Source organism: Phallusia mammillata, chromosome 7, assembly GCF_965637545.1.
Source record: "Phallusia mammillata chromosome 7, kaPhaMamm4.hap1.1, whole genome shotgun sequence".
In the NCBI taxonomy this organism is placed as follows: Eukaryota; Metazoa; Chordata; class Ascidiacea; order Phlebobranchia; family Ascidiidae; genus Phallusia; species Phallusia mammillata.
The window spans coordinates 19678706-19705605 of NC_137258.1; the positions used below are offsets into that span (position 1 = coordinate 19678706).

The 26900-nt window shown below is 37.5% G+C and overlaps 1 protein-coding gene across 6 annotated transcripts; it reads left to right on the forward strand.

Annotated features, from left to right (window-relative positions):
* Nucleotides 1–21: 21 nt before the first annotated feature.
* LOC145238103 (laminin subunit alpha-5-like) lies at nucleotides 22–26708 on the forward strand. 6 transcript variants are annotated; one of them, XM_080101159.1, is made up of 65 exons: nucleotides 70–299; nucleotides 379–635; nucleotides 1459–1695; nucleotides 2059–2229; nucleotides 2305–2399; nucleotides 2478–2593; nucleotides 2666–2875; nucleotides 3979–4113; nucleotides 4254–4277; nucleotides 4434–4571; nucleotides 4661–4833; nucleotides 4905–5007; nucleotides 5083–5203; nucleotides 5333–5552; nucleotides 5656–5799; nucleotides 6038–6240; nucleotides 6456–6612; nucleotides 6997–7156; nucleotides 8303–8422; nucleotides 8500–8686; nucleotides 8975–9124; nucleotides 9195–9327; nucleotides 9461–9624; nucleotides 9928–10143; nucleotides 10421–10632; nucleotides 10706–10833; nucleotides 10906–11046; nucleotides 11287–11412; nucleotides 11515–11714; nucleotides 11785–11944; nucleotides 12032–12174; nucleotides 12278–12392; nucleotides 12494–12643; nucleotides 12745–12838; nucleotides 12928–13119; nucleotides 13223–13383; nucleotides 13715–13853; nucleotides 13997–14164; nucleotides 14376–14579; nucleotides 14710–14886; nucleotides 15000–15137; nucleotides 15381–15532; nucleotides 15610–15723; nucleotides 16085–16186; nucleotides 16616–16762; nucleotides 16880–16897; nucleotides 17168–17309; nucleotides 17671–17880; nucleotides 18338–18552; nucleotides 18927–19079; nucleotides 19229–19372; nucleotides 19447–19543; nucleotides 19795–19959; nucleotides 20214–20374; nucleotides 20462–20647; nucleotides 20940–21079; nucleotides 21242–21419; nucleotides 21637–21767; nucleotides 22316–22354; nucleotides 22701–22875; nucleotides 23244–23431; nucleotides 23824–23916; nucleotides 24096–24228; nucleotides 24356–24493; nucleotides 25733–26708. In XM_080101159.1, the coding sequence occupies exons 1-65, from the start codon at nucleotides 182–184 to the stop codon at nucleotides 26240–26242; spliced, it is 10131 nt and encodes a 3376-aa protein (XP_079957285.1). In that variant the 5' UTR covers nucleotides 70–181; the 3' UTR covers nucleotides 26243–26708. The 6 variants fall into 6 exon arrangements, with proteins under 6 accessions (XP_079957289.1, XP_079957285.1, XP_079957288.1 ...); XM_080101162.1 differs by lacking the exon at nucleotides 6997–7156 and adding an exon at nucleotides 7636–7759; XM_080101164.1 differs by lacking the exons at nucleotides 4254–4277; nucleotides 6997–7156 and adding an exon at nucleotides 7636–7759.
* The last annotated feature ends 192 nt before the right edge of the window (nucleotides 26709–26900 follow it).

Consider the following 26900-nt stretch of genomic DNA (forward strand, 5'->3'; position numbering starts at 1 on the left):
TTTTTCGTTACAGACAGGCAGTGAAGCGTACAAGACGTTGCCTGATTGTGGAAAAATCAGTCAGTGTGCAAAAAGTCGTCGATTACGAAGGGCAAGGCGTATAAAGAATAAATTTGCACGAGAGACGACAAGCAAGTTTACTGGTGTAGAATTTTGTGTGCAACACTGATATTACAGCAGAATGCTGCGCCTAGCGATAGCATTAACGCTGGCTTGGCAATGCCTTGCCCAGTTAAATACCGATTTAATAGTGACAGAAGAGGGTATTTTGAGTCCCCCATACTTCAACATTGCATCAGGTAAGTGAAAGTGTTTACAGCCTTCGATTAATTTACTTTGAACATTTTGTAATCATTAGCATTACTTTTTCCACGACAGGAAAACATATTGAAGCTACAGCCACCTGCGGAACAGGAGGTCCCGAACTTTTCTGTAAGCTTACTGGAGGAACGAACTTTGAGTTTTCAAACAGCGTCCATCAGGGACAAGTTTGTGACGTATGCAACAGCAACACCCCAGGGAAATCTCATCCTGCCAATAATGCTATTGATGGCACCGAGAAATGGTGGCAGAGTCCCCCTTTATCCCGTGGTAACGAGTTCAATAAAGTCAACATGACCATTCATCTTGGGCAGGTAAACAGTGATTTTTATTTGCTTTATAAACCTAACAGGTATATGCTTGAATTTGGATATGCCTGCCGTTTATTGAGCAATAAAGAGCGACAAGGGACGGGTTTTGCTCGGTCTCCAGGGAAAGCTTATCAATTTACTGCCAGAGGAACGTTTGTTTCATTCTTTAACTGGGCATTTTAAAAGCGCAGCTCGGTACAGGGCAAATATGAAGTATTGCAAAGAAATACAAAAGGGCTAGTATGTAATTTGTACAGGAAAACCGCAATTAATTGGCGGACAAGTATCCCGCTATTACCCGAAAATTGGTTTCCGCTTGCGGCCTGGCGCGTCTGCGTAGCTTTCGCCGTCGCCTTTTTTCTTAGTCCGGCGCGAAGGTGTCTCGTTTTTCTGCGCTAGGTATAAGCTACTGTCGGCCAGGAAATTCTACCACTGGTTTCCTAGTATGTAACGTTTGAATGCGTTTCCTGCTTAAAACACCCGAAATGTCGCACTGCAGCCCTATGTGTTGAGTAACTTTTCTTTGCACTTGGAACAAATTGTCACTGCGGTCCCGCAGAGACTGCCCCGTCTTATTTTTTGATCTAGTTACGCTCCTAAAGTAGGACAAATCAATCATACAAATCACTTTGTAGGAGAGTTCAAACGGTGGTGTCAGCCGTGCCCAAACACAAAAGCCACTGTACCACCAGTTTTAAAAGCTTGGCGATAAAAGCGATCCACAAGTTTTGAAGGGTTTCAAGCCTTAAAATAACACTCGTAACTTATGTTACAACGGTGCAGCAAGTGTAAACAACTAACCCAATGTATTGGTTACGTCGTACAGGTTTTCCATGTTGCTTACGTTCTTATCAAATTCGCAAACTCGCCAAGAGCTGGTACTTGGGTGTTGGAAAGATCGTCTGATTATGGAGCAAGTTACCAACCATGGCAGTATTTCGCAAATACCAACAGCGACTGCTATAACTTGTTTGGAATGGACAGTCTGGAAGAAATCACCAGAGATGACAGCGTTAAGTGCACCTCGGACTATTCAAGCGTTGTGCCACTGGAGAATGGAGAGGTAAGGTTTAATGGCCCTGACATTATCACTTTGACTATTTGCGTTTTAATGACTTTACCAAAGTTAGCATAGGCAATGCGCATAACCACTGGCGCACATTTGTGTCAGTTACGTAGGCGTCTGTAAACGAGAGTAGCTTTCAATTGATTCCGATTGCCAGGATTTCCTGTATTGCCTGAAGACATTTACATGAATGTACTCAGTTTGTTCATGTGCTTCATACAAACTAACTTGTAATTTGTATGCTTCAAATACATTGCAAATAGTGATTTTTGAAATGTTATATTTTTAATGCAAACCACAAAATATATTTTTTTGATGTGTAAAAATGTATTTAAAACTGTTGCATTTTGTCATTTTTAGGTCATTGTTTCAATGGTCAAAGGCCGACCAGGCTCTTACAACTTTTCCTATGCCCCTGTATTGCAAGAATGGAGCAAAGCCACAAATGTCAGACTTCGATTTTTGCGAACCAAGACTTTACTTGGTCACTTGATGGCAGTTTCCGAACAGGATCCAACAGTAACAAGACGAGTAAGAAAAAAATTCTTCGGATATAAAATACCCAAAAATATATGCTTTTCTGAACTCCTGTTTTTTTGTCATCAGTATTACTACAGTATCAAGGATATTAGCATTGGAGGTAGATGTGTGTGCAATGGCCATGCCGACACTTGCAGACCTGATCCACTTGATCTCTATAAGTAAGTAGTCTCATCATTTTATTGCAGTACTTCAAAGGGTTTAGCTGTGTTTTGCAAACAGCTTTTGTTTTCCTTTAGGTCCAAATGCTTGTGCCAGCATAACACCTGCGGTAGTAGTTGTGAATACTGCTGCCCTGGATTTGAACAAAAGGCTTGGAGAGCTGCGGTTCCGGGATCCACGAATGAGTGTGAAGGTAATATACAACACATTTACACCTTTGCCAATACTTAACTTCAATTGCATACTTAACTGTGTCTTTTTGTAGCTTGCAACTGCCATGGACACAGTACATCCTGTTACTATGATGAGGAGGTAGCCAAGAGGCGACTGTCTCTTGACTTGGCTGGAAACTACGAGGGTGGTGGTGTGTGTATTAATTGCACCCATAACACAGCTGGTATCAACTGCGAACTTTGTGCTGCTGGATATTGGCGTCCAAGCCATGTTGACCCCCATGATCCAAATGGATGTAGACGTAAGATTTAACATACTTTTATCAACCGATTTTTATCAGTTTGTGATTTAATGTTTGGGCATCTTCATAACTTAACTTTAAGTTTGGTATAATGCTTCATGATTTGGTTTTGTATTGTGTGATTTTGTTAATGTGTCACTCTTTATTCCACACAGTAGATTTTTTAAACCGAGGCTTTCAAGGCTACTTGGCAGGCTGCCAGGCTATGCACACACGCAGAGCAAAGCTTAATGCTTAAAAGCAAATTCTTTTCCTATATAAGGCACCTTTACTTTCTTGCAGCCAATAACTCTTTGCACACCCAACCTACCCCTAATGCTTTCCTTATTGACACAACAACAAACATTTCTGAACAACAATTTTTGGAAGGATCTGGAAAGAAAATGTTTGTTAACCAAGAAGGTGACACAGAGGTTGAAACAGGAATAAACTATCTGCCTGTTCTGCTGACTTCTCAAAGTCCACCATCTATTCCTATGGAAGAACTTGATTTTTCTGGTCATAAGCAATTCACAACTGAAATCCCATCAGTTTCTGAGGAGGCACCAGCAACGCCAAATTCTTCTTCCATTGAAGCTGAACTTCTAATTCCTGACACAGTCTTCTTTCCCACTCTAATTCCCTCTTTATCACACCAAGAAGATGTAGATGAATTAGATGGCCCTTTTACATCCATTGGACAGCTCTGTGGGTTTATATATCTGCACGCCTATTAAGTGACCACAAACTAACCTTGAATTCCATGCTGCCTAAGATGACATTGGGATGCTATAAGATGACTTGGCCTGGCTTACTGTATTGTCATTGGTCACTCCACTGCAAGCTAGTTGCTGCTGCACAAGATGTTACAGATGCTTACCACTGGACTGATTGAAGCCTTGTTTTCAACACAAACACACTCACGTTTTCACACAATGTATTGAAACCATGACCATCCTTCATTTTTTTCACTGAGCTGCACTTTATCATTGTGTTTGGCATGTTAAGCAAGTTTGAAGTGCATGATATCAAAATTCAAAAGACCATTAAGACTGTTTCAAAAATACATTACGTTTAATTCGGACAATGTACTCAGTGGTATAATATTCTTTCTTTGTTTACAGCTTGCGACTGTGACAGTGCTTACACCGTTGGTTCTTGTGAACCGAACACTGGAAGGTGCTATTGCAAAGTCCAATATGCTGGAGACAGGTGTGATCGTTGTGCCCCAGGCTATTACGACTTTCCTGAATGCAGATGTAAGTTGGTTTCCTTAATTGAACAGCTTGTGTCATAAATTTTTTTTACCATGTATTGCATCTAAATAACTATTTTAATCATAAACTCAAAACAGAATGAGTATTTTAATGATTCTGACTTATTTGTTTGAACTTGTCAGCTTGGAAAGAACTTCAAGATATCGGTAATCTTGCAGTGTTGTTCAAAAATGTATTAAAATAAACATCACAATTATCACTTTTGCTTTGTTTTTTCACATACACACAAGATTTTTTGTGTTGTTTGTTGCACTTTGATGAGCCAGAAGTGTGCAGTCAACTTTAACAACCTCATTTTTTAGTGTGTGACTGTTACTACAATGGAACTTTGGATGGCGTGTGTCTTCCAATTAATGATGCTTGCCCATGCAAATACAATTATGCCGGAAAGTACTGTAATGAATGTGCAAGAGGATTTTTCAACTTCCCCAAATGTGACGGTAAGTACCAACAACATAGCATAGCGTCTTCGTTTTATGTTAAAATTTCAATGAACAGTTTACTTCAATCAGTTTGTTAATATCTGCAGTTTGCGAGTGCCATGGTGAAGGAGTCTCAACTGATGTCTGCGACCCATACACTGGCGATTGTCCTTGTGCTGATGGCTTTGCAGGACCTGCATGTGACAGATGTGCCAGGGGATATTTCAACTATCCTTTGTGCCAGAGATGCCCATGCAGTGAAGTAGGAACCACACCTGAGGTAAAATTTCCTTTTACTTCTGTCATGTCAATCCCCAGTTCAGTAGAAATCATTTTGGTTTCCATTTTCAGATTTGTGACATAACAACTGGCGAATGCTTTTGTAATGAGAAGTTCACTGGTCAAAGCTGTGATGACTGCAAACCTGGTTACTATGGTTTCCCTCTCTGCGAAGGTGTGTATCGGCTTAATGCTGTTTTCCTTATAATAATTTTTGTGATATTATATCAAATAATGAATATTTTTGCAGCATGCCAGTGTTTCGGCCAGGGAAGCTATGACAACACTTGTGACACACAAAGTGGCCGCTGTTATTGCAAACCCAACTATCGGGGTGACCGATGCGAAGAATGTGCTCCAGAGTTTTATGGGTAATTAGTAAAAGTTGACACACTAAAAAAATATTCATAATGTTACAACTCCTTGAAGGTTGAAAAATATGCATATTAGGAAAATATGCCTATAAATTAAAGTTTGTGAAATAATGTGTTGTTTTACAGTTACCCGAATTGCGTGTCATGTGCTTGTGACATCCATGGATCTCTAAAGACCACTTGTGACCCTGTGACTGGAAAATGTCTTTGTCGGGAAAACATTGGTGGACAGAGATGCGATGAATGCACACCGGACTACTTTAACTTTCCAAGATGCGAGGAGTGCAGTTGTGATGCAAGAGGAATTGAATCAATTGTTCCTGGCGTTTGCCTGGCTTTTACCACTGTAAGTTTGATTTTGTTAAAATTAGGTGATTTATTATTTCAAAAATGTGTCATCTAGAAGCTTCTGGAACAAACTTTGTAACTATTTATCTTTTTATCAACAGGGTCAATGTGAATGCAAAGAGAACGTGATGGGAAAGAATTGTGACATGTGCAAGCCACTTCACTACGACCTTGACCGTGGCTGTGTCAGCTGTAACTGCTTTGTACAAGGCACCCTTGATGGCGTTGGTGAATGCGACACTGATGTAAGTAGAACAGTTCATAGCTGATTGAAGAAAATTACCTACTATAAAGACATAGAGCTGTTACATGATAAATAAACTGTAGACAGTGGATACTGTTTTGACCTATAAGATCATCAGTGCAGCTAGTAAAATGACTGGAAAAGCTACTAAGAAACTCTGAAAAACTTTACTTTGGTCCATAAACAATGTCATTTGTCATTGACACCTAAGAACTATAAACAATGTCTAAACTTTTTAGGATGGTCAATGTTGGTGCCGACCATACACCTGCAGCCAGCGATGTTCTCAGTGTGAGGATGGCTTCTTCAGCCTTGAAGAGCGTAACTACTTGGGATGCACCAGTTGTGAATGTGACATCGGTGGTGCGATGACCGCTCACTGTGACAAGAACTCTGGCCAGTGCAATTGCAAAGACGGAATTGGTGGCAGGCGCTGCAACAGGTATTTCAATATTACAGGCTTTTTTGTATAGTTTGAAGCACATGTACTGACCTAAATAGTAATTAAACACCTATCTTCCTTAAAAGTTTTGGCCTATCATTGCATTTTTACTCTGTGTTTTCAGTGAGCACACGCAAGTTTTTACATTATAAAAATATTAGTGGCTTGACTTTGGGATCGTAAAGTTAGTTATGCACTTGTGTTTTACCCTACAGGGCTGTTGATGGTTTCTTCTTCCCAACATTGTACCAAAACCAATATGAGTTGGAAGATGGTAGTACCCCTGACAGGTCAATCTTGCGGTACGGCTTTGACAACACCGAATTTCATAACTTCTCCATGCGTGGGTATGCCCAGTTCTCTACAGTCCAGGTATGGTTACTTATTTTCACTGTGCAATATTTTATGTGTATTTTTAATTTTTGTGTAATTTTGTTAGTTAAATTAACTTTTGGTCTGTGGCAGTGACTTAACAATGATTTTTTTGGCTGATATGCTTTTTTGTTATTGTACAATTTACTTTTGCAATGCAAAATGGACTTGCTTTTGTGATGTCACAAAGTAGTAAAAGATAAACCCTAAAATCCCAAGTAAATGCATCTAACAACTTTAATGTGCTTTAGTTATAAGTGTATATGCCTAACTCAATGCTAGATCAATACAAAACCTGCATTCATCTAGTCCTAGCAAAGGTGCACAACATAATTAAATATGTTTTGCTTTAAATCTAACTGTGCAAATATACTAACTACGCAGCCGACAATTGTGATGCATATTTCTGTGGATTTGCATAACCTTTACCGAGTTCTGGTGCGTTACGTTAACCCGACCACAACTCCCTTAACCGGGACTGTATCGTTTGTAACGTATTTCGATGGAACCGGAGGCGAAACATCGGCCAAAGAATGCCTGGATTGTAAGTCGCACTACGCTGAACTGATTGAAAGCAAAGGAGTTCTGCATGTTTGGATAATTGCTCATGTTGTTTGTCACTGTGTTGCGAAGTTAAAACAAGCATGTATTAAAAAGTTAGGCCTGATTGCAGAATTTTGGAAATGTCCTACTGTTGGTAAGACTTGAAAAAATTGGCAGCAATAAATTTTATGAAATGAGTGTTTTCGCAACGAACAAAGTTGCACATCACATTTGCATGATTGCCTGTTTTAACCGGAATTCCGCATGACAATGTTGTTTTATCACCACCACAGACCAGAAGTGTACTAACTGGGAGGTTTGGTTTGTAGAACTGGTAAAAATATTCAAAAATTTGGAACCAAGACCTTGATTTGCTCAAAAATAAAAATAAAAACTTTTTACCTTGATACTAATCAAATTTCCCAGTCACAAAGTAATCACAAGTTTCTGTAATTAACCTAAACTTTCACATAACTGTAGCGTCAGCTAAACGTTCCAATCACCATCTTCAACGATGGTCTTTACCGTCTGATGTTCCGCTACGTGAATTCCGGAACTACACCAATCAAAGTGAATGTAACAGTCGTACCACAATCGGCCTCAGGTTGATAACATACAAAGTTTTCTACAAGACAAAATGACACATTCTACAAAATTAATTTGTCTTCATTAAAAATTTTTTCCACAAAAAAACTTTAAAATCAATTGGAAAGAGACGGAATTTTGTAGAATGTGTAATTTTCAAATTTCTATTTTGCATGTGTTGTGAGTCTTTTTCATGTCAGTGTAGCACTTTGTGTGGGTTTTTGGATGATTTGAAATGTTGGAAAGGAATCAAGCATGGACTTGAATGAAATACTTCACTCCCGACCATAATGGTTGCGGCATGTAATCACCTATATAGATGTAGCAGATGTAAATTAAAAACTTATCATATTTTCCCAATATTCTACTCATAAATTGATAAACCTTAAGTTAAAAATCACCTATCTAGATGTAACAGATGTAAAATCGAAAACTTATATATATTCTCCCCAATATTCTAACCCTAAATTGATAAACCTTAAATTAAACTTCCCTAAAAAATGTTTGATAAAATTTTGCAGTAAGCTATATACGATAACTAACCTTTTTCCTGAAAATATAGGCACTGAGCAAAGTTATCCAGTTACTTTTGATATTTCGGCTGAGCCAAGAGTCATCACTATTCCAAATCCATTTGTCCTAAACCGTGGTACCTGGACTGTTGTAATAGAAGCTCAACCAGGTTTGTGAAAAAACATATTTTTCTATTTACCAATCCATATTTTTTATACCATAGCTGACACTGTATTTTTGTTTCAGGACTGTTGGTAGACTACCTTGTTTTATTGCCGTCTGAATTTTACGAGCCCGGCATCCTTCAACTGTCAACAACAACGCCATGCATTCCCACTACAACACCCAATGGCAAAGAGTGTGTTATGTTTTCACATCCCAACCTCGATTCATTCACGATGATTGATTTACCCTCTCAAGTGGACAGAACCAGGTATGTAAAGGGTTCCATAAACCTTCAGCGTAACACCTAGAATTTTTTGCTTGTTGTAATGACATGGTGATAAAATTTCTTCTTAAAAACGTGCCTCTTAAGGCCTTTATTTGAAGATGCAAACATCTGTATAATGCTGTTTTAGACTAAGCTAAACTTTTTTTTTGCATTTAATCTTTACTTTTGATAATGTCATGTACAGTAATATAATGGTTGCTTCTGAACTGTTTTCCATTTTTAAGCATATGTTCACAGCGACAAACATCCCTCTAACGGCAATTTTTTTAGACTTGCTACCCCATCAACTGCACACCCTGAAATGGTTCACATTGATGCAACTGTTGGAGACATTGAACAGTCAAAATTCAGCACCAAAATCGCTCTTCCACAAGCTGGAAAATACATTTTGGTCCTGGAATATGCCAGTAATGCAGATAGGTAAGTTTGAGGCAAAACTTGTCAACATTGACAGACAGGGAACTAAATGTATGTTTGGGTTTTGTTTTAGATTCCAGACTGCTCAAGTTACTGTGACTGATGGAGCAAGCAATAACTATGACAATGTCAAGTTTAACGTTTATTCTTGTCCTTATTCCTTCTTGTGCAGACAAGTTGCTCTTGGAGTTTTAAATGATGTACAGGTATGGTACAGATTTTCAGTAAAAAAGTGGCCATTTTAAGAATACAAAAAAGTTGTTCTTTTTTTGAACCAAAGTTTATAAAATGCTTTGAAATTTGAAGATGGTCATGAAATTTATGGTTGTTTATTTCAAGGTGTTTGATATGTCCCTTCCTGTGATGAGAGTGTCAATCACAACCGAAAGCGGAACGTCATTCTATGTGAAATCTCTCACAGCTATTCCTCTTGCTGATTGGACCATGGAACTGGTAGAGCCCAAACCAAGATGTATTACCATGTCTGGGCCAGAATTTGACAGGTTTGCTGACTATTATAACATAGTACAATGGCTGATTTGTAAAAGAAATGAGTGAAAATTGCCTATGCTAATTTAAATATACAACTACTTGGTAAATAATTCAGACCAGTTTCGACCCAAAAAATTGTCTTTTACTGACATTAATTAGTTCAAGACTTACCACATTACAAATCATTTGTCTCCCAGTTTTGACCGAATTAGGTGGATATCTAGATAAACCATCTGGTTTAACCAAGGTTTACAGCAGTCTATTTTTGGTACATAATTTTGTCAATAATTTCAAAACTTTATACATTTTTATAGATGTGTTGCAACCTCTTACAATGTCCCACTCGGGGCTTCACGATTCAACGTTCCTCCAGCACAAGAAGCAGGTGGAAGTGGTGATGAAGAACCGATACCTCCAGTCTTTCCTGACACCATGGACAAAAATGTGGATGTGGTGTACCTTGATGATGCTGACAAAGAATCTGGTCGTCCAACAGCTTTGCAAATACCCATGGACTTGCAGCCAGGACGGTGAGTTGCTATTAGATAGTTGTCATCTGTTTTATGCTCAGGAACACTATACACGGATTTGTTCACAAGTTTATTATAAAAACTACCGGCCCAAATAGACTTAAAAAGCAACATGTTTTATCAATCAAACATTTCGGCAAATGCTTATGCCATCATCAGTGATATGGGAAACCACATCAGTTATACCCTTCATAACACTTTGGTCATGTAAAAGATAGCTAAAAAGTAAAAACCTGCATGCCAAATTTATTTTTTTAAATTTTTCAAACTTTTACAGATATGTGTTTTTGGTGCATTACTACAACCCTGACTTTACAAGCTTCTCACCTCGCGTTGTTATCGATGGTGGTGTTACATCGACTGGCACAGTTAACGTTACTCACTGCCCATTCAGTGATGGCTGCCGCGGTGTTGTGACAACTGATGATGGTCGTATTTTGGTCGACATCACTGTACCAACAACTATGTTCACTATCACTGTACCTGATGGTAAGAAAACTATTGTTTTGTAACACTATGTACAGATCTGTACAGATCAGAAAAATAACTTTGTGTTTTATAGGCAAGGCATTTTGGATTGAATATGTGCTTGCAATCCCTGAGGAAATTTATGACCAAAGCCTTTTGGATCTCGCCCCCATTGACAAGTCAACTGACTTTATTTTGATGTGCAGCACTGATGGACAACAGGTAATAATACACAAGCAACCAATCCTACGCTTTGCATTTGTGCCAGTTGTTATATGTCATGTTGTTTTTTAGAGTTTCTACAACACCATTGAAAACCCATCTGAGTTTTGCCGAGACTCTATCTTTTCATTAACTGTGGATTACAATGATGGTGGCTTGGAATGCAATTGTTCTGGTGCTGGTACAGTTGGAGGTGGAGATGCAGTCTGTGCGGTAAGTCAAATTTTTTTCACAGTAAGCCTTAGTTAAACCGGATTCGGTTAATCCTGATCTTAGCCTAATTGGGACAATCTTTTTGGTCCAAACCGGCCTGGATTAACCAAGGTTTACTGCACTTCAATTTTGGCTCAGATCATTTCATACAACACAAACATTTTTTCAATCAAAAACTATGTTTTTTCATTTGCAAGTCAACAATGTGTTGACCATGTCTTTTGTGTATTGATTTAACAGGACTATGGTGGTCAATGCCCATGTAAGCCACATGTAATTGGACGACGATGTGACCAGTGTGAAACAGGCTACTATAACTACCCAGACTGTATGGCTTGCGATTGCGGTGGTGCTCTTTGCGACAAGGTAACATTTACAACCCTTTTACCTAATGTATCATCTCCACTTTTGGTAAATGTGTTTCTCTTGGTGTAAAACATAGATTAAATATGTTCTGCTTTTCAACAGATTACTGGAGAGTGTATTTGCCCACCTAACACAGTGAAACCTGGATGTGACACCTGTGTGCCTTTCACTCATTCATTCCACCCAGAAGCTGGCTGTGATGAGTGTGATTGCAATGTACATGGTGTGATCAATGTTGCTGACCAAGGTTGCGATCCCGCTGACGGACAATGCAAATGCAAAGAAAATGTTTCCGGCCAAAGGTAAAGATGACAAATTTTTAAACATTTTTGGGCTATTTAGGTTTTTAATATACCACTAACTTTCTTCTAGGTGTGACCGATGCTCTCCTGGGTATTTCGGATTTCCAGACTGCCAAAAATGTACATGCGATGAACGTGGAGCTCTTGCTGCTGATGGCTGCGATCCAATCAATGGACAATGTGCATGCAAAGAAAATGTAGAAGGCCTTCAATGCAATGTCTGCAAAGCTGTAAGTATTATATAAAAGCAACTCTCAACAATGCTAGTCAAATGGTTTAGATGGCAGATTTTTGCACTGTTTTAAATTTTTTTACAGGGAACTTTTTACCTTGATATCAATAACCCACTTGGATGCACCGAATGCTTCTGCTTTGGAGTTGGAACTGGTTGTAGTCGCTCACAGTATCCGGCTACTGAAATCAGTGACATGGAAGGGTGGATTGTACTTAACCTAGTCAAGTGAGTATCTTTAGATTTAGTTAGAATTCTAAATGCACCACTGACTTGTACTAAATTCGTTCATCCTGTAATATATATGAACTTTTCACTGTTGGTTTATTAGTGATGAACCAGAAATCGTCCCTACCAACAATGGTGCAACAATAAATGTAAACATTGACCAAGCTGGTGGCCAAGAGGATCCTACCAGACCCAACATATACTGGGCAGCACCAAGGGTAAGCAAAACCTGACAATTAGTCTATGCCCCTTTTTGGGTTGACCCTCTTTGACAGATCATTTTTTCATTACAATGTGAAACTATTATCAATGATTTTAGACTTACCTTGGACAACTGGTAGGCTCATATGGTGGCGAACTTCGTTACACAACAACATGGTCGAGTGGTGGTGGACGTGGCGACTCATCTTCTGGTGGTTCTGCCATTCCTGCTCCTTTGCTTGGTGCTATACCTGATGTGATCCTAAAGGTTTGTTTGTGTGCAAATCTATTGTCTTAACATGTTTGGTTTGTGTGTAAATCTATTGTCTTAACACATAACATGACTGTAACCTTATGGTTTTTGTTCAGGGCAATGACTTGGTGGTCGGTTGGACTAACCCAAATCCTTCATCTAATGTTAGATTGGAACTTGTAGACAGAAACTTCCTTCATGATAAGAGTGGTACGTATCATGTTGAACTGTTTGAAAAGTTGTTTCTTTTGCCAAAGCGAAGTTTTTGAGAATAACAACTTATATTTTACATTCTTCAGGAAACCCGGTTTCTCGTGCTGACATGATGATGATCCTTTCCAACCTGCAGTCACTTCACATTAGAGCAAGCCCAGAAATCAACATAAGAAGCATCTCCCTTGATGATGTAGTTATGACAACTACTGATTACTCCCTTCCTATTGGCTCAGGACCATCCATTCCAGCCGTGGAAGAATGCACATGTCCACCAGGTAATAATTTTAGCAGCACTATAAACAATTATTGCCAAAAAAGTTGTTTTTTGAAGTATATTGTCAAAAAAACAGGAATTTAATATGTTTGCCTACTTTGCAGGTTATGTTGGTCACTCTTGTGAGGAATGTGCCGCTGGACACAGACGTGATGACCGCGGTCAGTACTTGGGTTATTGCACTCAGTGCAACTGCTTTCCACACTGCATTTCTTGTGACGAAAGCGGAAACCTTCTACAAAACGACACATGCATGCATAACACAGTAAGTTTTTTTTTTTAGATAAACTAGTTGCTAAGCCAGTTTTTTCATTAATGAGTTGCTAAACCACTTTTTTAGATTAAATAGTTGCTAACCCTGACAAACTTAACATCTGAAACTGTTAACAGTGACATTTTGTTTTATCACCATTTCATTTTGCGAAAATTAAAAAAAATTGTTTGTGAAATGGATTTACAATTTATATAGCAATGTTTCAATGGGACATGGTTTATAACAGTTTAGGAATAACTAACCTGCTTAAAACACAGTTAAAACAGTTTTTCAAGCACAAGTTGCAACTATATCACAGAACAATGTTTTTTCATTTTCTCAGGCTGGACCGGACTGTGGAAGGTGTACAGATGGTTACATCAAGAACACAACTAGTGGTGATATTGAATCTTGTCAACCATGCCCATGCCCCTTCCCTGATGTTGATGGCAACTTTGCTGACACTTGTGAAGAGTTAGACGGTATGCTATAAGCTTCAGCCCTTTGATATAAGGATAAAGTTTAGAAAATCATATATTCAAGACCTAGACATTCAAAAACATGGCAGTTATGTGTAAACATGTAGACCTCTTGGTTTTTGGGGTAACATTTTCTTTTATTTCAGGTGATCTGGTTTGCCACTGCAAAATTGGTTACACTGGAGAGCGCTGTGAACGTTGTGCTAATGGATATTTCGGCAATCCTGCGGTCTATGGTGGATTCTGTCAGCCATGCAACTGTCATGATAACCTGGACCCCAACCTTATAATGGAAGACTGTGACCCGCTTACAGGTAAAATTGATCACTTTGTGTAAATCTTTGTGCCATTAAACAATTGAATTGCGCAAAACTTATTAGAAAATTCAGAAAAACATATGAAGCCGTATAGCAGAGACTTTCAACCTTTCTGCCATTTAAAAAAATTGAAACTGAATAAAAAATTCTGTAAAATACATGTAGTCTCACTGGTACAATATTTGACCATTCTTTTTTTTCTTTTAAGGTGTTTGCTACGATTGTCAGTTTAACACTGGGGGCAAGTACTGTGAGAGATGTGCCGACGGTTACTATGGTGATGCAATTACGGCCAAAAACTGCACAGAATGTGACTGTAGCTCATGTGGAACTGACGTGTGTGACCACTATCAGGGACACTGCTCGTGTCAACCTCATGTGATTGGACACCTTTGTGACACATGCGAACCAGGTAAGGATTTTCTCTACAGAACTGAGCTAACAATATAAGGCGTTGTTTGACATAGAAAAAAAACTAGGTTTACTTGAATCTATTTTTGGTGTCTTATGTGTGGTGTATAAACAGAGCATTTGCTTTTTAGGTTATTGGAACTTCCAATCCTGCAGTGGCTGTCAACGTTGCAACTGCGCTGGAGGTGCAATTGGCAAGGAATGCGACATTGCAACAGGACAATGTACCTGTGCTCCCAACATTGTTGGTCTTCGTTGTGACCGATGTGCTCCCGGTTTCTATGAATACTCTGAAATGGGCTGCAAACGTAAGTTTTACATTTTGTTTTATGCATTATATAAAATATCTGTAAGCTGAACGATTTATTGGGTTTTGAAACTTTGTGAAAAAAATGTTTAACCTTTTTTGTGTTGTTCACAGCCTGCAAGTGTAGAAACAATGGCCCTTGCAACCCCAAGAATGGAAAATGCGAATGCCCACCAGGAATAACTGGAGATCAGTGTGACCAATGTGAGCTAGCCAGACATATCTTGCATGAAGGAAAAGAAGAATGCACAAGTAAGAGAAAAAACTTACATACCTATTCAGAGTAAAGCAACCACCCATCCGTGTTTACTGTATTTTGACTTAAGCCTTTGTTTCAGAAACAAACAATGTTTGAATCAGAGGGCATAGTGCTGTTATGAGACTAAATTCCTTATTGTCGCGAAGATGTTTTTGTGACATTGTTTGACCATGAATAGACTATAAATTTAATAGAGGTATTAGACAATTGACTAAACAGAGAAAACATGTTTTTAGGATGTGGAACATGTACTGATGACCTGCTCGATGTAGTGGAACCAATGACCTCTAGGGTCACCAGAACGCTGGATACATTGGCTAATGTTTCCCTAGGTGTGGTCGCTTACCAAAGACTGGAGAAATTACAAAATGAAGTTGAAAACTCCTTGGTGAGAACTACAGCAACTTCATCAAGCTAAAATGTGTACTTTGTGTGCTAATAATGTTTTTTTTTTACCTTGACCAGGCCAATTTGGATATGGAAGAGGGATTGATTACAACTGGAAGTGATACGGTTGGCAATTTGCTTAATGGTGGATTGGATGCTCTCGATGAGATGGTTTCTGGTAGTGGCGCGAACGTAAGTACAATTGAACACTGCTTTGAAGTTTTATCACAGCTTTTTATTGCTACACTTAGTGTAATTGGTATTGCTCATAGATGGACAAATAGTCTCAAGGATTATTGCATGTTTTGAAAAAAATGATTATGTTTGTTGGTTTTAGTTGCCAAAAGTTTAGATTGTTAATTATTCCAAAGCTTTGTGTGTTGCTTTAATTGTTGCTGTAATTAATTTTTCGGTAGCTGCTTTTTGAATGTTGGTAGTTGTTCAAGTAGAACAATCATCTTTTTTGAGTGCTACCTTTTTTGCTCACAAAACTGTGATCAAAAAATATACTGATTTTCTTGCTTGCTTTGCGGCATTTGCCCACACCACACAGGGGCTTGAGGAAGTTTCTGGGGGTACAACTTCCGAAGTGGCTGAAATCAGGAGCTCGCTGATAATTGATCTTGACAATGAGATTTCTCAAATCGAAACTTCTGTGAGTAACTCCCCATTGTCACCACTGCTTGCATGCATTGCTGTTTTACAGTAGAACGTTTAGTGGCCCATAATTGTTTTTACACTTCATAGGAGATTATGAGCGTGATTTTTTTGCCAATGGAGCAATAATTATTTTGTTTTTCATAAAAAAATATGCCATCTTTATTCATTTAACTGTTTGGCGCTTTTCAGTAGGCATTACCATTACTCAATCGGAGTGCATTTTAAATTATCTTTTTTTGACTTGATTGGGTGGATTTGAAAAGCTAACAACATTCCTTAATAGTTTGTTTCAACAAACAAGCTATGTACTGTGATGTGTATCCATTACAAAAAAAACTTTCATATGAAAAATTTTTTCATATTCAACTAAATTTTGACAGTGATTTTGGAGTCAGTTCTTAAAAAAATTTGTTTGGCTGAACAGGTTTCTCAGATGTGTAACCATACTGATGTACTTCTTGGACAAGTCAAGTCAACAGAAAATGAGACAATGGGTGCCTTGGCAAATGCTCGTGCCCTTGATAGTTTGTCAGCTGAGTTTATGAATGAAGCCAAGGACTTAAAAGATCGGGTAAGATATCTAATTTCTATTCCACGATATTAATCTTTTACTCTGAACTAAAACAAATTAATGTTGATAGCCCTAAAAAAATAAGAATAACGCTTTTTGTAAATTCTTTAATTGCAGTTTATTGTACTTCAAAAGGTAAGAGAATCGTAAGTTCATTCTGAACCGCTTTTTGCAGAATCAGAATGAACTATTTAAACAGATTTACTATTAACCAATATTACAAAGTTTTTTGCACAATGTTCAAGATTTCAAATATCTTGAGTTTTATAACTTTTCAGAGTCAATGCAAGCACAGCATTTCATTGGTATCCAAAAATTAACTAAACCAACATATGATATTTGAACAAAACTGCTAAAAAGTAAAATTTTCGAACTTTTTTATGATTTTTCGTTTATTTCCATCAGTTGACGAAGGAGGCCACTGGCGATTCTGATGATTATGAAGAAAAACTTGCAGAGGCTGAACAAATGGTGAAAGAAATGAACGAGAGAGATTTTGGTCCAATGATGATGGTTGCAGACACTGAACTCACAGCAGCTCAGGCTTGTAAGTGTCATCTGTTATCTTTTTGCCCCTAGCAAATTTTCAAAACTGTCCAACCAAGTGCTTTTTGCTTTTTTCTTATATATAAAAAAAAATAGCTAAAACCAGTGGTGGGATTCACCCGGTTCTATAGATCGGTTTCATGAAATTTTATGAGATCAGTGAACCGGTTAGCATTACTGGTTATTGTCAATGGATTTTTTGTAACAGAACCGGCTGAAAAATATGACTTTTGTGATAGAACCGGCTGAAAAAAAATTTGAATTCCACCACTGACTAAAACTAAATTATGATAAAAATTATAATACATAATTAAAAATACAAAAAATTAAAATCACAATTAAAATGGCTTTTATTGTTCCAGTGCTGCACAACGTGATGACAAACTTCAGTGAACCAGCAGCTAATGTTTCGTCCCAAGTCGAAACCCTTAGCAACGACTTCTCTGACAAACAGATGAAACTGCGCGATCTCCGCAACAAAATGAACAATGCTACTGCCAAAATCAACGACGCAACGACAGCTAATGCCGTTAACCGCAAAAACTTGAGCGAGACAAGCGAGGCTCTCAACAGTGAGTGGGGACTGCCTGGTACTTTGCATGTTTTTTGCTTGTTGCCTGTAATAATTGTTTGTAGTTGTCAATATTTTACAGTAAATGACTTTGCCACAATAACAAAACTTGTAGGCTATCAATTGTAACTTTTGGTGAAGTTTGATTTTATACATGGGACTGGTTTATGGATTGTTAGCAGTAAAGTTAAATTGCATGAAAATGAGTTAATTGCTGTTTCAAAATGATCAGTAGATTGTAGTGTTGTGATTATATGCATGGCTTCTCAGACAATAATTACTGCATGTGCTGTGCTAAATTTTGGGGTGTTATAATTTTGTGGCTAAATTTAGATTTAAAAAACGCAAGTAAGTAATGAAACAATTAATAGAAAACAAATTTTGCATGTATTCTGTGCTATAAACTGAAACACCAGAATCCAAAACAAAACAAAAACCTTGCACATTTTTTGTATTAGACATCAACACTGATGCTGGCATGGCCACTGATTTGCTCAGTGATGCAGAGCAACTGCTTAATGCAACGAAAGCATCAGTTAATGGTCCAATCACAAATGGAATCAGTGAACTTGATAACCTAGAGGAAGGCCTGAACCAAGCCATGGGTGAACTTCAACCTTATACTGACCTATTGAACAATGATTTGGAAAAAGTGGCTCCCTTGGTTAATCAGGTACAACATTTTGTTAAATAGAAACGTGATTTGGGTTTAGAAATTTGTGTCAAAGGCATGCACAAGTACAATGCATTAGATCGGTGGTCCCAACCTTTTTTGATGAATTCCTCCTTAACAATTCAAACCGTTTTTATAACTTCCTAATGTAGTACATAGTAGATGCAAAACCATACAAATATTATTTCTAATTGAGTCTTCTATCAACTTTAAAGGTTACTTTTGCAGAGCTTAAGTGTCTATTTAAGAACTGTATGTATAAAAAAAAGTAAATTTCTCCGCTCAAGTTGTTAAAATTTCGCCCTGGTTGTGAACCACTGCATTGGACTATGTTTGTGGTCTAGATAATTTTGACAATTTATTTTTTGTTTCAGTCGATGGAAAAGGCAAGCCAACTTGCTGCTGACGTTCAAGCACTTCAGGACATCATTGACAATGTTGTAACACCTGAAAATGCTGCAAATGCTTACCAGAGAATTGTCATTGCCATGACTGATGCTGCTAATGCAGCTGAAAAAGCACTCAATGTAAGCAAGTTTGTCATGATTTGTAGTGTTAAAGTTAACTTAAATTTAGATTATGACCATTTGGAAAGTTATACGTATGTTTTTTTTTGTCAGTTACTTATGTTGGATTTGGATTTTTTTATCATTTTACTAAATGTAAATGTTTTTAGGCTTCTATAAATGCTGAAATGGATGTTGCTGATAAAAATCTTCAAGAGGCAGCAGAGATGGCTGATCAAAAGAGCAGTACTCTTTTGGCAGAAACTGAAGACCTTCAACAGAATGGGCTTGCCAAACTTCAAAAAGACATGGAGGTTTGTGAACAGCAAAACAGTGAAGTTTTTAGCTTCAATTTGCAGTTGATAAAAAGTTGTGTGTATTTTTTTAGGATGTGCAGAACAATTTGAATGCGGCCGATGGTACGGCTGATGATCGTCAATCTGAACTTGATGCTATTAAAGATAGAATCAATGGTTTGAACAGAGGTGAGTATCCATGGTTGATAATTTCACGTTTAACATACAGTGAACCTCAGGTTATCAGGTTAATCTGGGTCTTTGTCTATATTTGAAACTGATTTGTATGTGGTAAGGCTTTAACTAATCAACATCGGTTAATCCATTTCTTTACCTAATCCAGACAAATTTTCTGGTCCAACCAAGGTTACCGTATTACTGTACTTTCAAATAACACATATTCTGAACTGAATGGTTTACCACATTTGCATTGTCTTCAGATGGAATTGATGCAGATCTGGACTTGGCCAGAACCCGAACTGAATCAGCTGTTGCACTGACTGAACAAGCCAACACACAAGCGGATGAGTTGCAAGCCCAGATTGCCAGCGCACCTGACACCAACATCGATCTTGGACGTGAACTTGAAGCTACCAGGGCAGCCTGTAAGTAACAACAGATTCAGTTAACTCGGATCTACGCCTAATTTAAACAAAACTCAAAGTACAAATGATTTGTAATGTGGTAAGGCTTTAACGAATCGACACCGGTTAACCCAGATCTTTGCCTGAAGTGGAAATTTTTTTTCGGATTTTCAGATTTACTGAGATTTACTCTCTATATATGACAAATCATCATGCAGCTTCTAGCATAGTGATTTGTGAGTGTATAAAAATTTAAACATTGATTGATATTTTAGTTGGGGACGTTCCAACTGACCTGGCCGCTGCAATCAGTTTGGCAAATGAACTGCTCGCACAGAAGAAGGCTCTTGAAAACCTTGACAATGATCTTCAAATGCCAAAGAAGATTCAAGACATACAAAAGAAGATCGCACTCACCAGAAATGTTGCCAACAGCGTAAGAACATTTTCATGCTCCCGAAACTATGAGCAGTGTTTCCAAAAATTTTTTCAAATGTTGACCATGATTTGCTTTGGGATTTAGGTGAAATCTTCCATTAAATTTGTGCCGCTGACATCACCAATCAGTGCCGATAATCCACCTGAATATGTTGAACTCCGAACACCGGTAACCGTTGTAAGGACAGAAGACCATGTACGAGCTGAGTTTTTGGTCAGCATGCTTCCTGAGGCTACTGACAACTCAATTATGATGATTGGTGATGGCCAGGTAAATTTTAATGATTTTTTTTGTATTTTTTGATAAAACTGTTGAAATTAGATGTACCCAAACTTTTGCCCCCATATCTACTGTTCAACAGCCATTTTATTAACAGGTCAAACAACTTGAAAAGTTACATTTTTCTGCAACTGGGCTGATTAAAACAGGATCCAATAGCAATTGTTTATGCATTCCTGGTTTAAATAATCTGATCTCAAAATTAAACAAGTGTTACTTATCCTGCTTGTGCGACTATCAAGTTACAAATGTTCAAAATTTGTTCACAATATTGTGTGTTTAGGAATCTGGTGGTGACTACATGGCTTTGGAAACACGTGGTGGAAATGTCTTCTACCATTTCAAAGTAGGCGGGGGAATTGCTACCATTGAAAGTGACAGACCTATCAATACCGACATCTGGCATAAGATAGTGGTTGAAAGGTAGGTTTTGCTGAAAAAAAGCAGTTTTTTAGAACGTTTTTATGGCAATTTTCACTTTTTTAAATGCAAGATGTGTATATTTTCTGATGTTTTATTTGCTTTGTCTGCCGATTACTATTACACTACAAAATTGGTGTTAAACCTTTATTTTGTTTTGAACAGAACTGGCAACGAGGGCCGGCTTATTATTGAATATCCAGAAACTACTTCGCCTAGGGGCGATTCCACTTCTACTAGCTCAATCAAAAAGGAGTGGACTGGACGGACAAATAGTGATGACTTGGTTTCTACGATGAAGGCTAAAAACATAGCATTCTTTATGGGCGGTGTTCCAAAAATGGTAACTATACATTTCCAGTTCCAAAATTTATGCAAAAAAGTACACAAGACCCTGCCCAAAAAAATCAAAAACACCAAACAAAAGTCTATGAAAAGTATCACAAACTTCTTTGAAAATAATGCTTATGAAAGAGTACTTTGGTTGAAATACAAAGAAACTTTGGAACTAATAAAGGGTGTTTGGTTTTACTTGTTTTTACAATCTTTGGTTTTTACAGGTCCCTGACGTGATGCAGAACCGTCAAGCAGATGCTTGTGTTAGTGGTTTGTCACTTAACCACGAAAGCATGGGTTTCTGGAATTATAAATCCTACTCTGGACCCAAACCAGGAAGGAACTGTCTCATCTCGTAAGTCTTGTTTAAACATCTTTAGTGCAACTAACACTTCTACAACCAAAACTTAATTTGAGTTCACTTTGACTGTTATTATCAATTTACGTTAATTTACAGACATTTCAATTTTTGTGTAAAATTCACATGATTAAACAAAGTTTCATTGGACTTGGTTAAAATTAGTTTTTTCACTTTGCTATTATTTCAAGTTAATAACTAATTTTCCCATAATTTGTGATTATGCCTTATTTTCTTTGCACTATTTTCTACTAATACTGCTATAAGGGATAAAGCTTATGACTAACAATAGATCCGGAATTGGTGAAGCATTTGGGTGAGTTGAACATGTGCCCCAAACCTAGCTTGCTAAGCCTATGCAGCTTTCAAAACACCAGATATTATGTATTAGCTTTTCATCCCATAAAATCATCTTTTTTAAACCACTAAATCATTTTACGACTCAAAAAGCACATTTTCTCACCAAAATGCTTCATGTTCTTTGCATGCATTTTTCACATCCTTGCATTTTACTAATCATGCTTTTACATTTAATCATCCTAAAGACCTGCCGGCCTGCTTGCTGCACCAACCACTGACGATGGGTGAGGCTATATGCATGTTTTCTTGTAGTTTTTTGGTTTTCATAGTTCATTGAATTCTACTTAGAATATCTCAGACAGTCAAAACTGGTAGTGAATGTCGTTGTAACTGGAAAAAAAATGTCTGATAATTTTTTTGTTTTCGCCTCTTCAAAAGCTAAAGCCATTTTGGCCATTTTAAGTGGAAATAATAACTGCAAAACATTGTACATTTACCTCCTATCTCAAAAGTTAAAGTCATTTTGGTCCTTGTTAAACAAAAAACTGTAACTTTTGTGAATCTAAGCTGCCTGAAGTTGTATTAAATCTTTTCAATGCAAAATATTAATCTTTTTGATGATGATCACAGAGCTGGACTTCCCAGTCAACAAATTTGGAGGTTCCGTGGTTTGGGAAGTTACATTAGGATTGCCAGGGAAGACACCCCATTCCTCACTACCCAACAGGCTCCAGCTCATTTTGTCGGTTTTACCATGGAAACCTTGCAGGACAACAGTTTACTCTTCTTAGTTGGACAGAGCACAGTAAGTAAACACCTTGTTGATAAATATGTGCTACATTAACTTATCTTAAAAATGTTGAAAATTAAAACAGTGTTTGAACTGAAAGTAATTTTGAAAGCATGCAGAATATGCAAATGTGTTGTGGCAATTACACTGTTTAATGCTGCAGGCCCAGTAGTTGCTTTTTCCAGCTCTTTAAAATAATTTAACTTTCATCGTGCCAGTATGGTCTTCAAATGTAATAATGGAAATGTAACTTTTTCCTTGGTTATGCATTTGGTTTGTTTAGACTAATCCGTTTAAAGTAAGGCGTGTTTAAGCACTGTGGTAAAAGCAAGGATTTTAGTTTAATTTGTTCAGACAAAATCTATTAAAACTTGTATTACTAGGAACAATTCATGGCACTTGAAGTGGTTGATGGTAAGCTAAAAATGTCGTGGAATTTTGGTTTCCCTGATGGTCCGGCAAGCTCCACAGTGGCTGATATTGAAGATGTGAATGCCTCTCAGTCACCAATCCGTATCCGAGCTGGTGTTGCGCCTCGCTACAGAATGATTGTTATGTCTGTTAACTTAAGGTAAGGGATTTTTTCAAGAGTAAAATACTGTTGAGAGTATGTTTGTAGCATTCTGGATTGCCAATGGGTTGAATCATTGCTAAACTGTGCTACAAGCATCTTGTATTATTTTTTACTTGTGTTGTTGTAAAGTCACACATATCGAAGATGGTAATAAATGAATTGCTGTAAGTTTAAACAAAAAAATTACTATTTTCGTCTTTGAAAGTATTTTTGTACAACAACACTTCATAACTTAGTTTTAAGTAGAAATTGATTGAAAACCTAACTTAGTTTTTTGCTTTGAGTGGACTAGTTTAGCATGTTGCATCATAAAATAGCATTTTTTTGTGACATAAACTTGTATACTGGCTCTGTTTTCCTGTTAATAACATCTTGTCTTTATTTTTCAGACTGAAACTTCAGAAAGAATTCCAGAATGGAAGTCCAAATATCACTGGAGATTTATACCTTGGAGGAATGTGGTATAATGATATCAACCCAAGGTGAGATTTAGTTTCAAACCAAATAGATTTCAAATTAACAAATTTAACGTACCAGACTAAAATACTGTTCATGTCTTTTTTTATCACATAAATTGAAGTAAGTGTGCTTTGTCTGCATCTTATCAAATACTGGCTTGATGCTTTTACTGTTAAAGTGAAGTTTGAATTTTTTATTGCAGTTTCTATGATGTTTTGTCAAATGTGAATGTGTCTTATCGAGGCTGCCTGTCCAGTTTGAACTTCAACTCTCAAACGTTTGACATCCAGAATGCAATTGAAAATGTTGGTGTTACACGTGGATGTAGAAAAGAGGTATGTTACAAGCATTAATGACCTTATTCTAAAAACTACATTGTTTAACTACACTTGGAAGTACAGTTATAAAAATGTAGTTTGTTTCATGTTTTTGTATTAATATTTAAAAAATTGTTTGTTGCAGACTGCTGAAGATTTTTCACTTGAAGGAACATCATACATTATGACTGAATCTGCATTAAGGGATGCACAGCTTGATGGAATGGTGGCCATTGAGTCTGATTCACCGACTGGCACCATTTTAGCAGCTAAAGACCCAGTGGTAGGCGAAATACCGTAGACCCAAAAATGCAAGGGTCTCCGGAGCCTTCATTTGCCATCACTTTTTTAATTTTCCGCCATATGCACATGTTAATGCATTGTTTAAAAGTGTAGTATACAATAGTATGTATGTTTTAAGAGTAGTAAGTCTTGGATAAAATCTGGTTGAAAATGTGCATTCCTTTGAATGTATTTTTTACATTTAAAATTTCACTGTTTAATAATGAGCATTTGTTAATGCATTCTATCATTTTGCCACGCACTACTGATTCATTAGCATGTTACTAACTTCAAATCATAAAGATTTTTTTATTTCATTGTGGCTCCTGTTTTGGTGCTTATTGCATTTAACCTGCATGCATGGTGGCTGAATTTTAATTTTTTTATTGTCAAAAAACATTGCCAAAATAGTGGATTTATTCACTAACAGTTGAAAATTTAAATAAATAATGCTTTTTTTCATTTTTAAGAATTTGTATGTATTTTTTTACAAGTCTTACTATAAAATCAGCATAACCTGTGAAAATCTCATGGGTCATTTAAAACCTGTAAATATTTTTTTAATGCCTGTTTACATGTAATGTGTACTGTATTGTGTTAAAAAACATCGTATAATTCACGTTAGTGATTATGCAAATTCTGTGCCTGTAATATCTGTATCAAGTCAGCCTGTCGGTGCACTGTTACACTGTAACATACACAGCATGTCTACGATTGGTGATGAATAAAAACAAAATCTGCATGATCTCTGATCTCTCTATACCTATGGTGTTCTGTCTTGCTTTCCTACACTCCTACACTACATGCAGTTGCTTGACTTCATGTTTCACTTTGCAACATAGTGCTTGAAATAGTTAGATACTTCATTTCAAGTTGAAGTAGAATCACTGTAGAACAAAGTAGAAGGCGTTGTGCCTTGCATTTAATAAACACACATTTATTTCATTAGCAAAGTTAGGTGCAGTGGTGTTTTATGTAGAATTTAGTTTCAGAACTTTTCCTCTTTCAAATTGGTGTGACTCTCATGCTTCTGGTGGTTTGGCTTTATCTTTAATGCTTTCCACTTATGGTGGTATCAACCATGCTTTGTGTCTGCTTTTACCATGTATTTACATGGCTGAAATGTCAAAAGCACATTTCTGCATGAAACTAACAAGCTGGAATGTGGATATCCTTCAGAGTTAAAAACATGAATCTTCCAATACGTAGTGGTAAACAGCTATGATCCATTTTCAAATAGGTATCAGTAGACACCGAGGTCATTCGCCCAGAAATGATTGATCCGAATGACCCTGGAGAATCTGCCCTGGGTGGGGGAGACAGTTCTAATGATGGCTTGGATTCGGAAACTGAAACAGATGCATCATCAGCTGAGAACGTTGAAATAAATGGAAATGCTGCCGCTGAGCAACCCGACAATGCCCCACCCGCAGACACCGAGGCACCAGAACCAAGCACACACATCATACCACCAATTGGAGATGAGTTTGCCCGCTTTGCTCTGCCACCAGACACAAAAACAGACGATGAATTCCAACCAGAAGCTGCCACTGGTACACTTCTTCCTGTAGTCTTGATTGTGATTGGTGTCATTGTATCCATTGTTCTGATTGGAGCTGTGGTGTCTGCCTTACTTAAATCCAGTTTGGTGTCAGGAGGTGCTGCCCCACCTCCCCCTGCTGCAGCATCCCCAGAGCAAACGCCACTGAATGATGTGCAGGCCCAACGCACTGCCCAGATGGACTGGTGATTGTCTGTGTACTTTTTGTATTTCCTTATGTATTAATATCATTGCTGTCTATCATATTCATGCCATACGGTACCACACATCAGCATATATTCTTGTACAGATATCTGTTTTACTAATACCATTTTTGCCTGTTCCAGGTTGTTACCAGTTTATAGTTTAATTTTTCTAACACACTTAATTTTGGTTTCTTGGGGGTACAAAATACATAATATTGCATACAAATCCATCACATAAATTTAAAAGGTACCTAATAGAACTATATATTGCTTGTATATAACTTGCTTGTGACAATCAGCATAACACGGTGCTTAAGTTTTTTGCCCTGCCAGCACTGCAATTGATGATATTTCATGTTATTTTACAGTTATAACTCGAGTATTTCTTTTGTCTACCTCACTTGGGATTATCAAACATCAGCAGTTTGCTGGCAGTTGAATAATTTGCAAATAAAAAATCTGTACATAGACTTTACTGTCAAATGTTTTAGGACATCGTATAGATTTATATAGAGCAGCACTTAGAGAGCTAATCTTCTATGTTTTTGAGTCAGTCAATATGCACTAAATGTTACCAAAATAGTTGATATGTAGAATAGACAGTGTAGAGCAGCGGTTCCCAAACTGGGGTCCGCGGTCCTTTAGGGGTCCGTGAGGCAATT

Coding starts and splice junctions, on each gene's coding strand:
- LOC145238103 (XM_080101159.1), top strand. CDS start 182: ATGCTGCGCCTAGCGATAGCATTAACGCTGGCTTGGCAATGCCTTGCC. Junction 6,241..6,455: donor GGTGGCAGGCGCTGCAACAG/GTATTTCAATAT, acceptor TTTACCCTACAG/GGCTGTTGATGGTTTCTTCT. Junction 12,393..12,493: donor TATACTGGGCAGCACCAAGG/GTAAGCAAAACC, acceptor CAATGATTTTAG/ACTTACCTTGGACAACTGGT.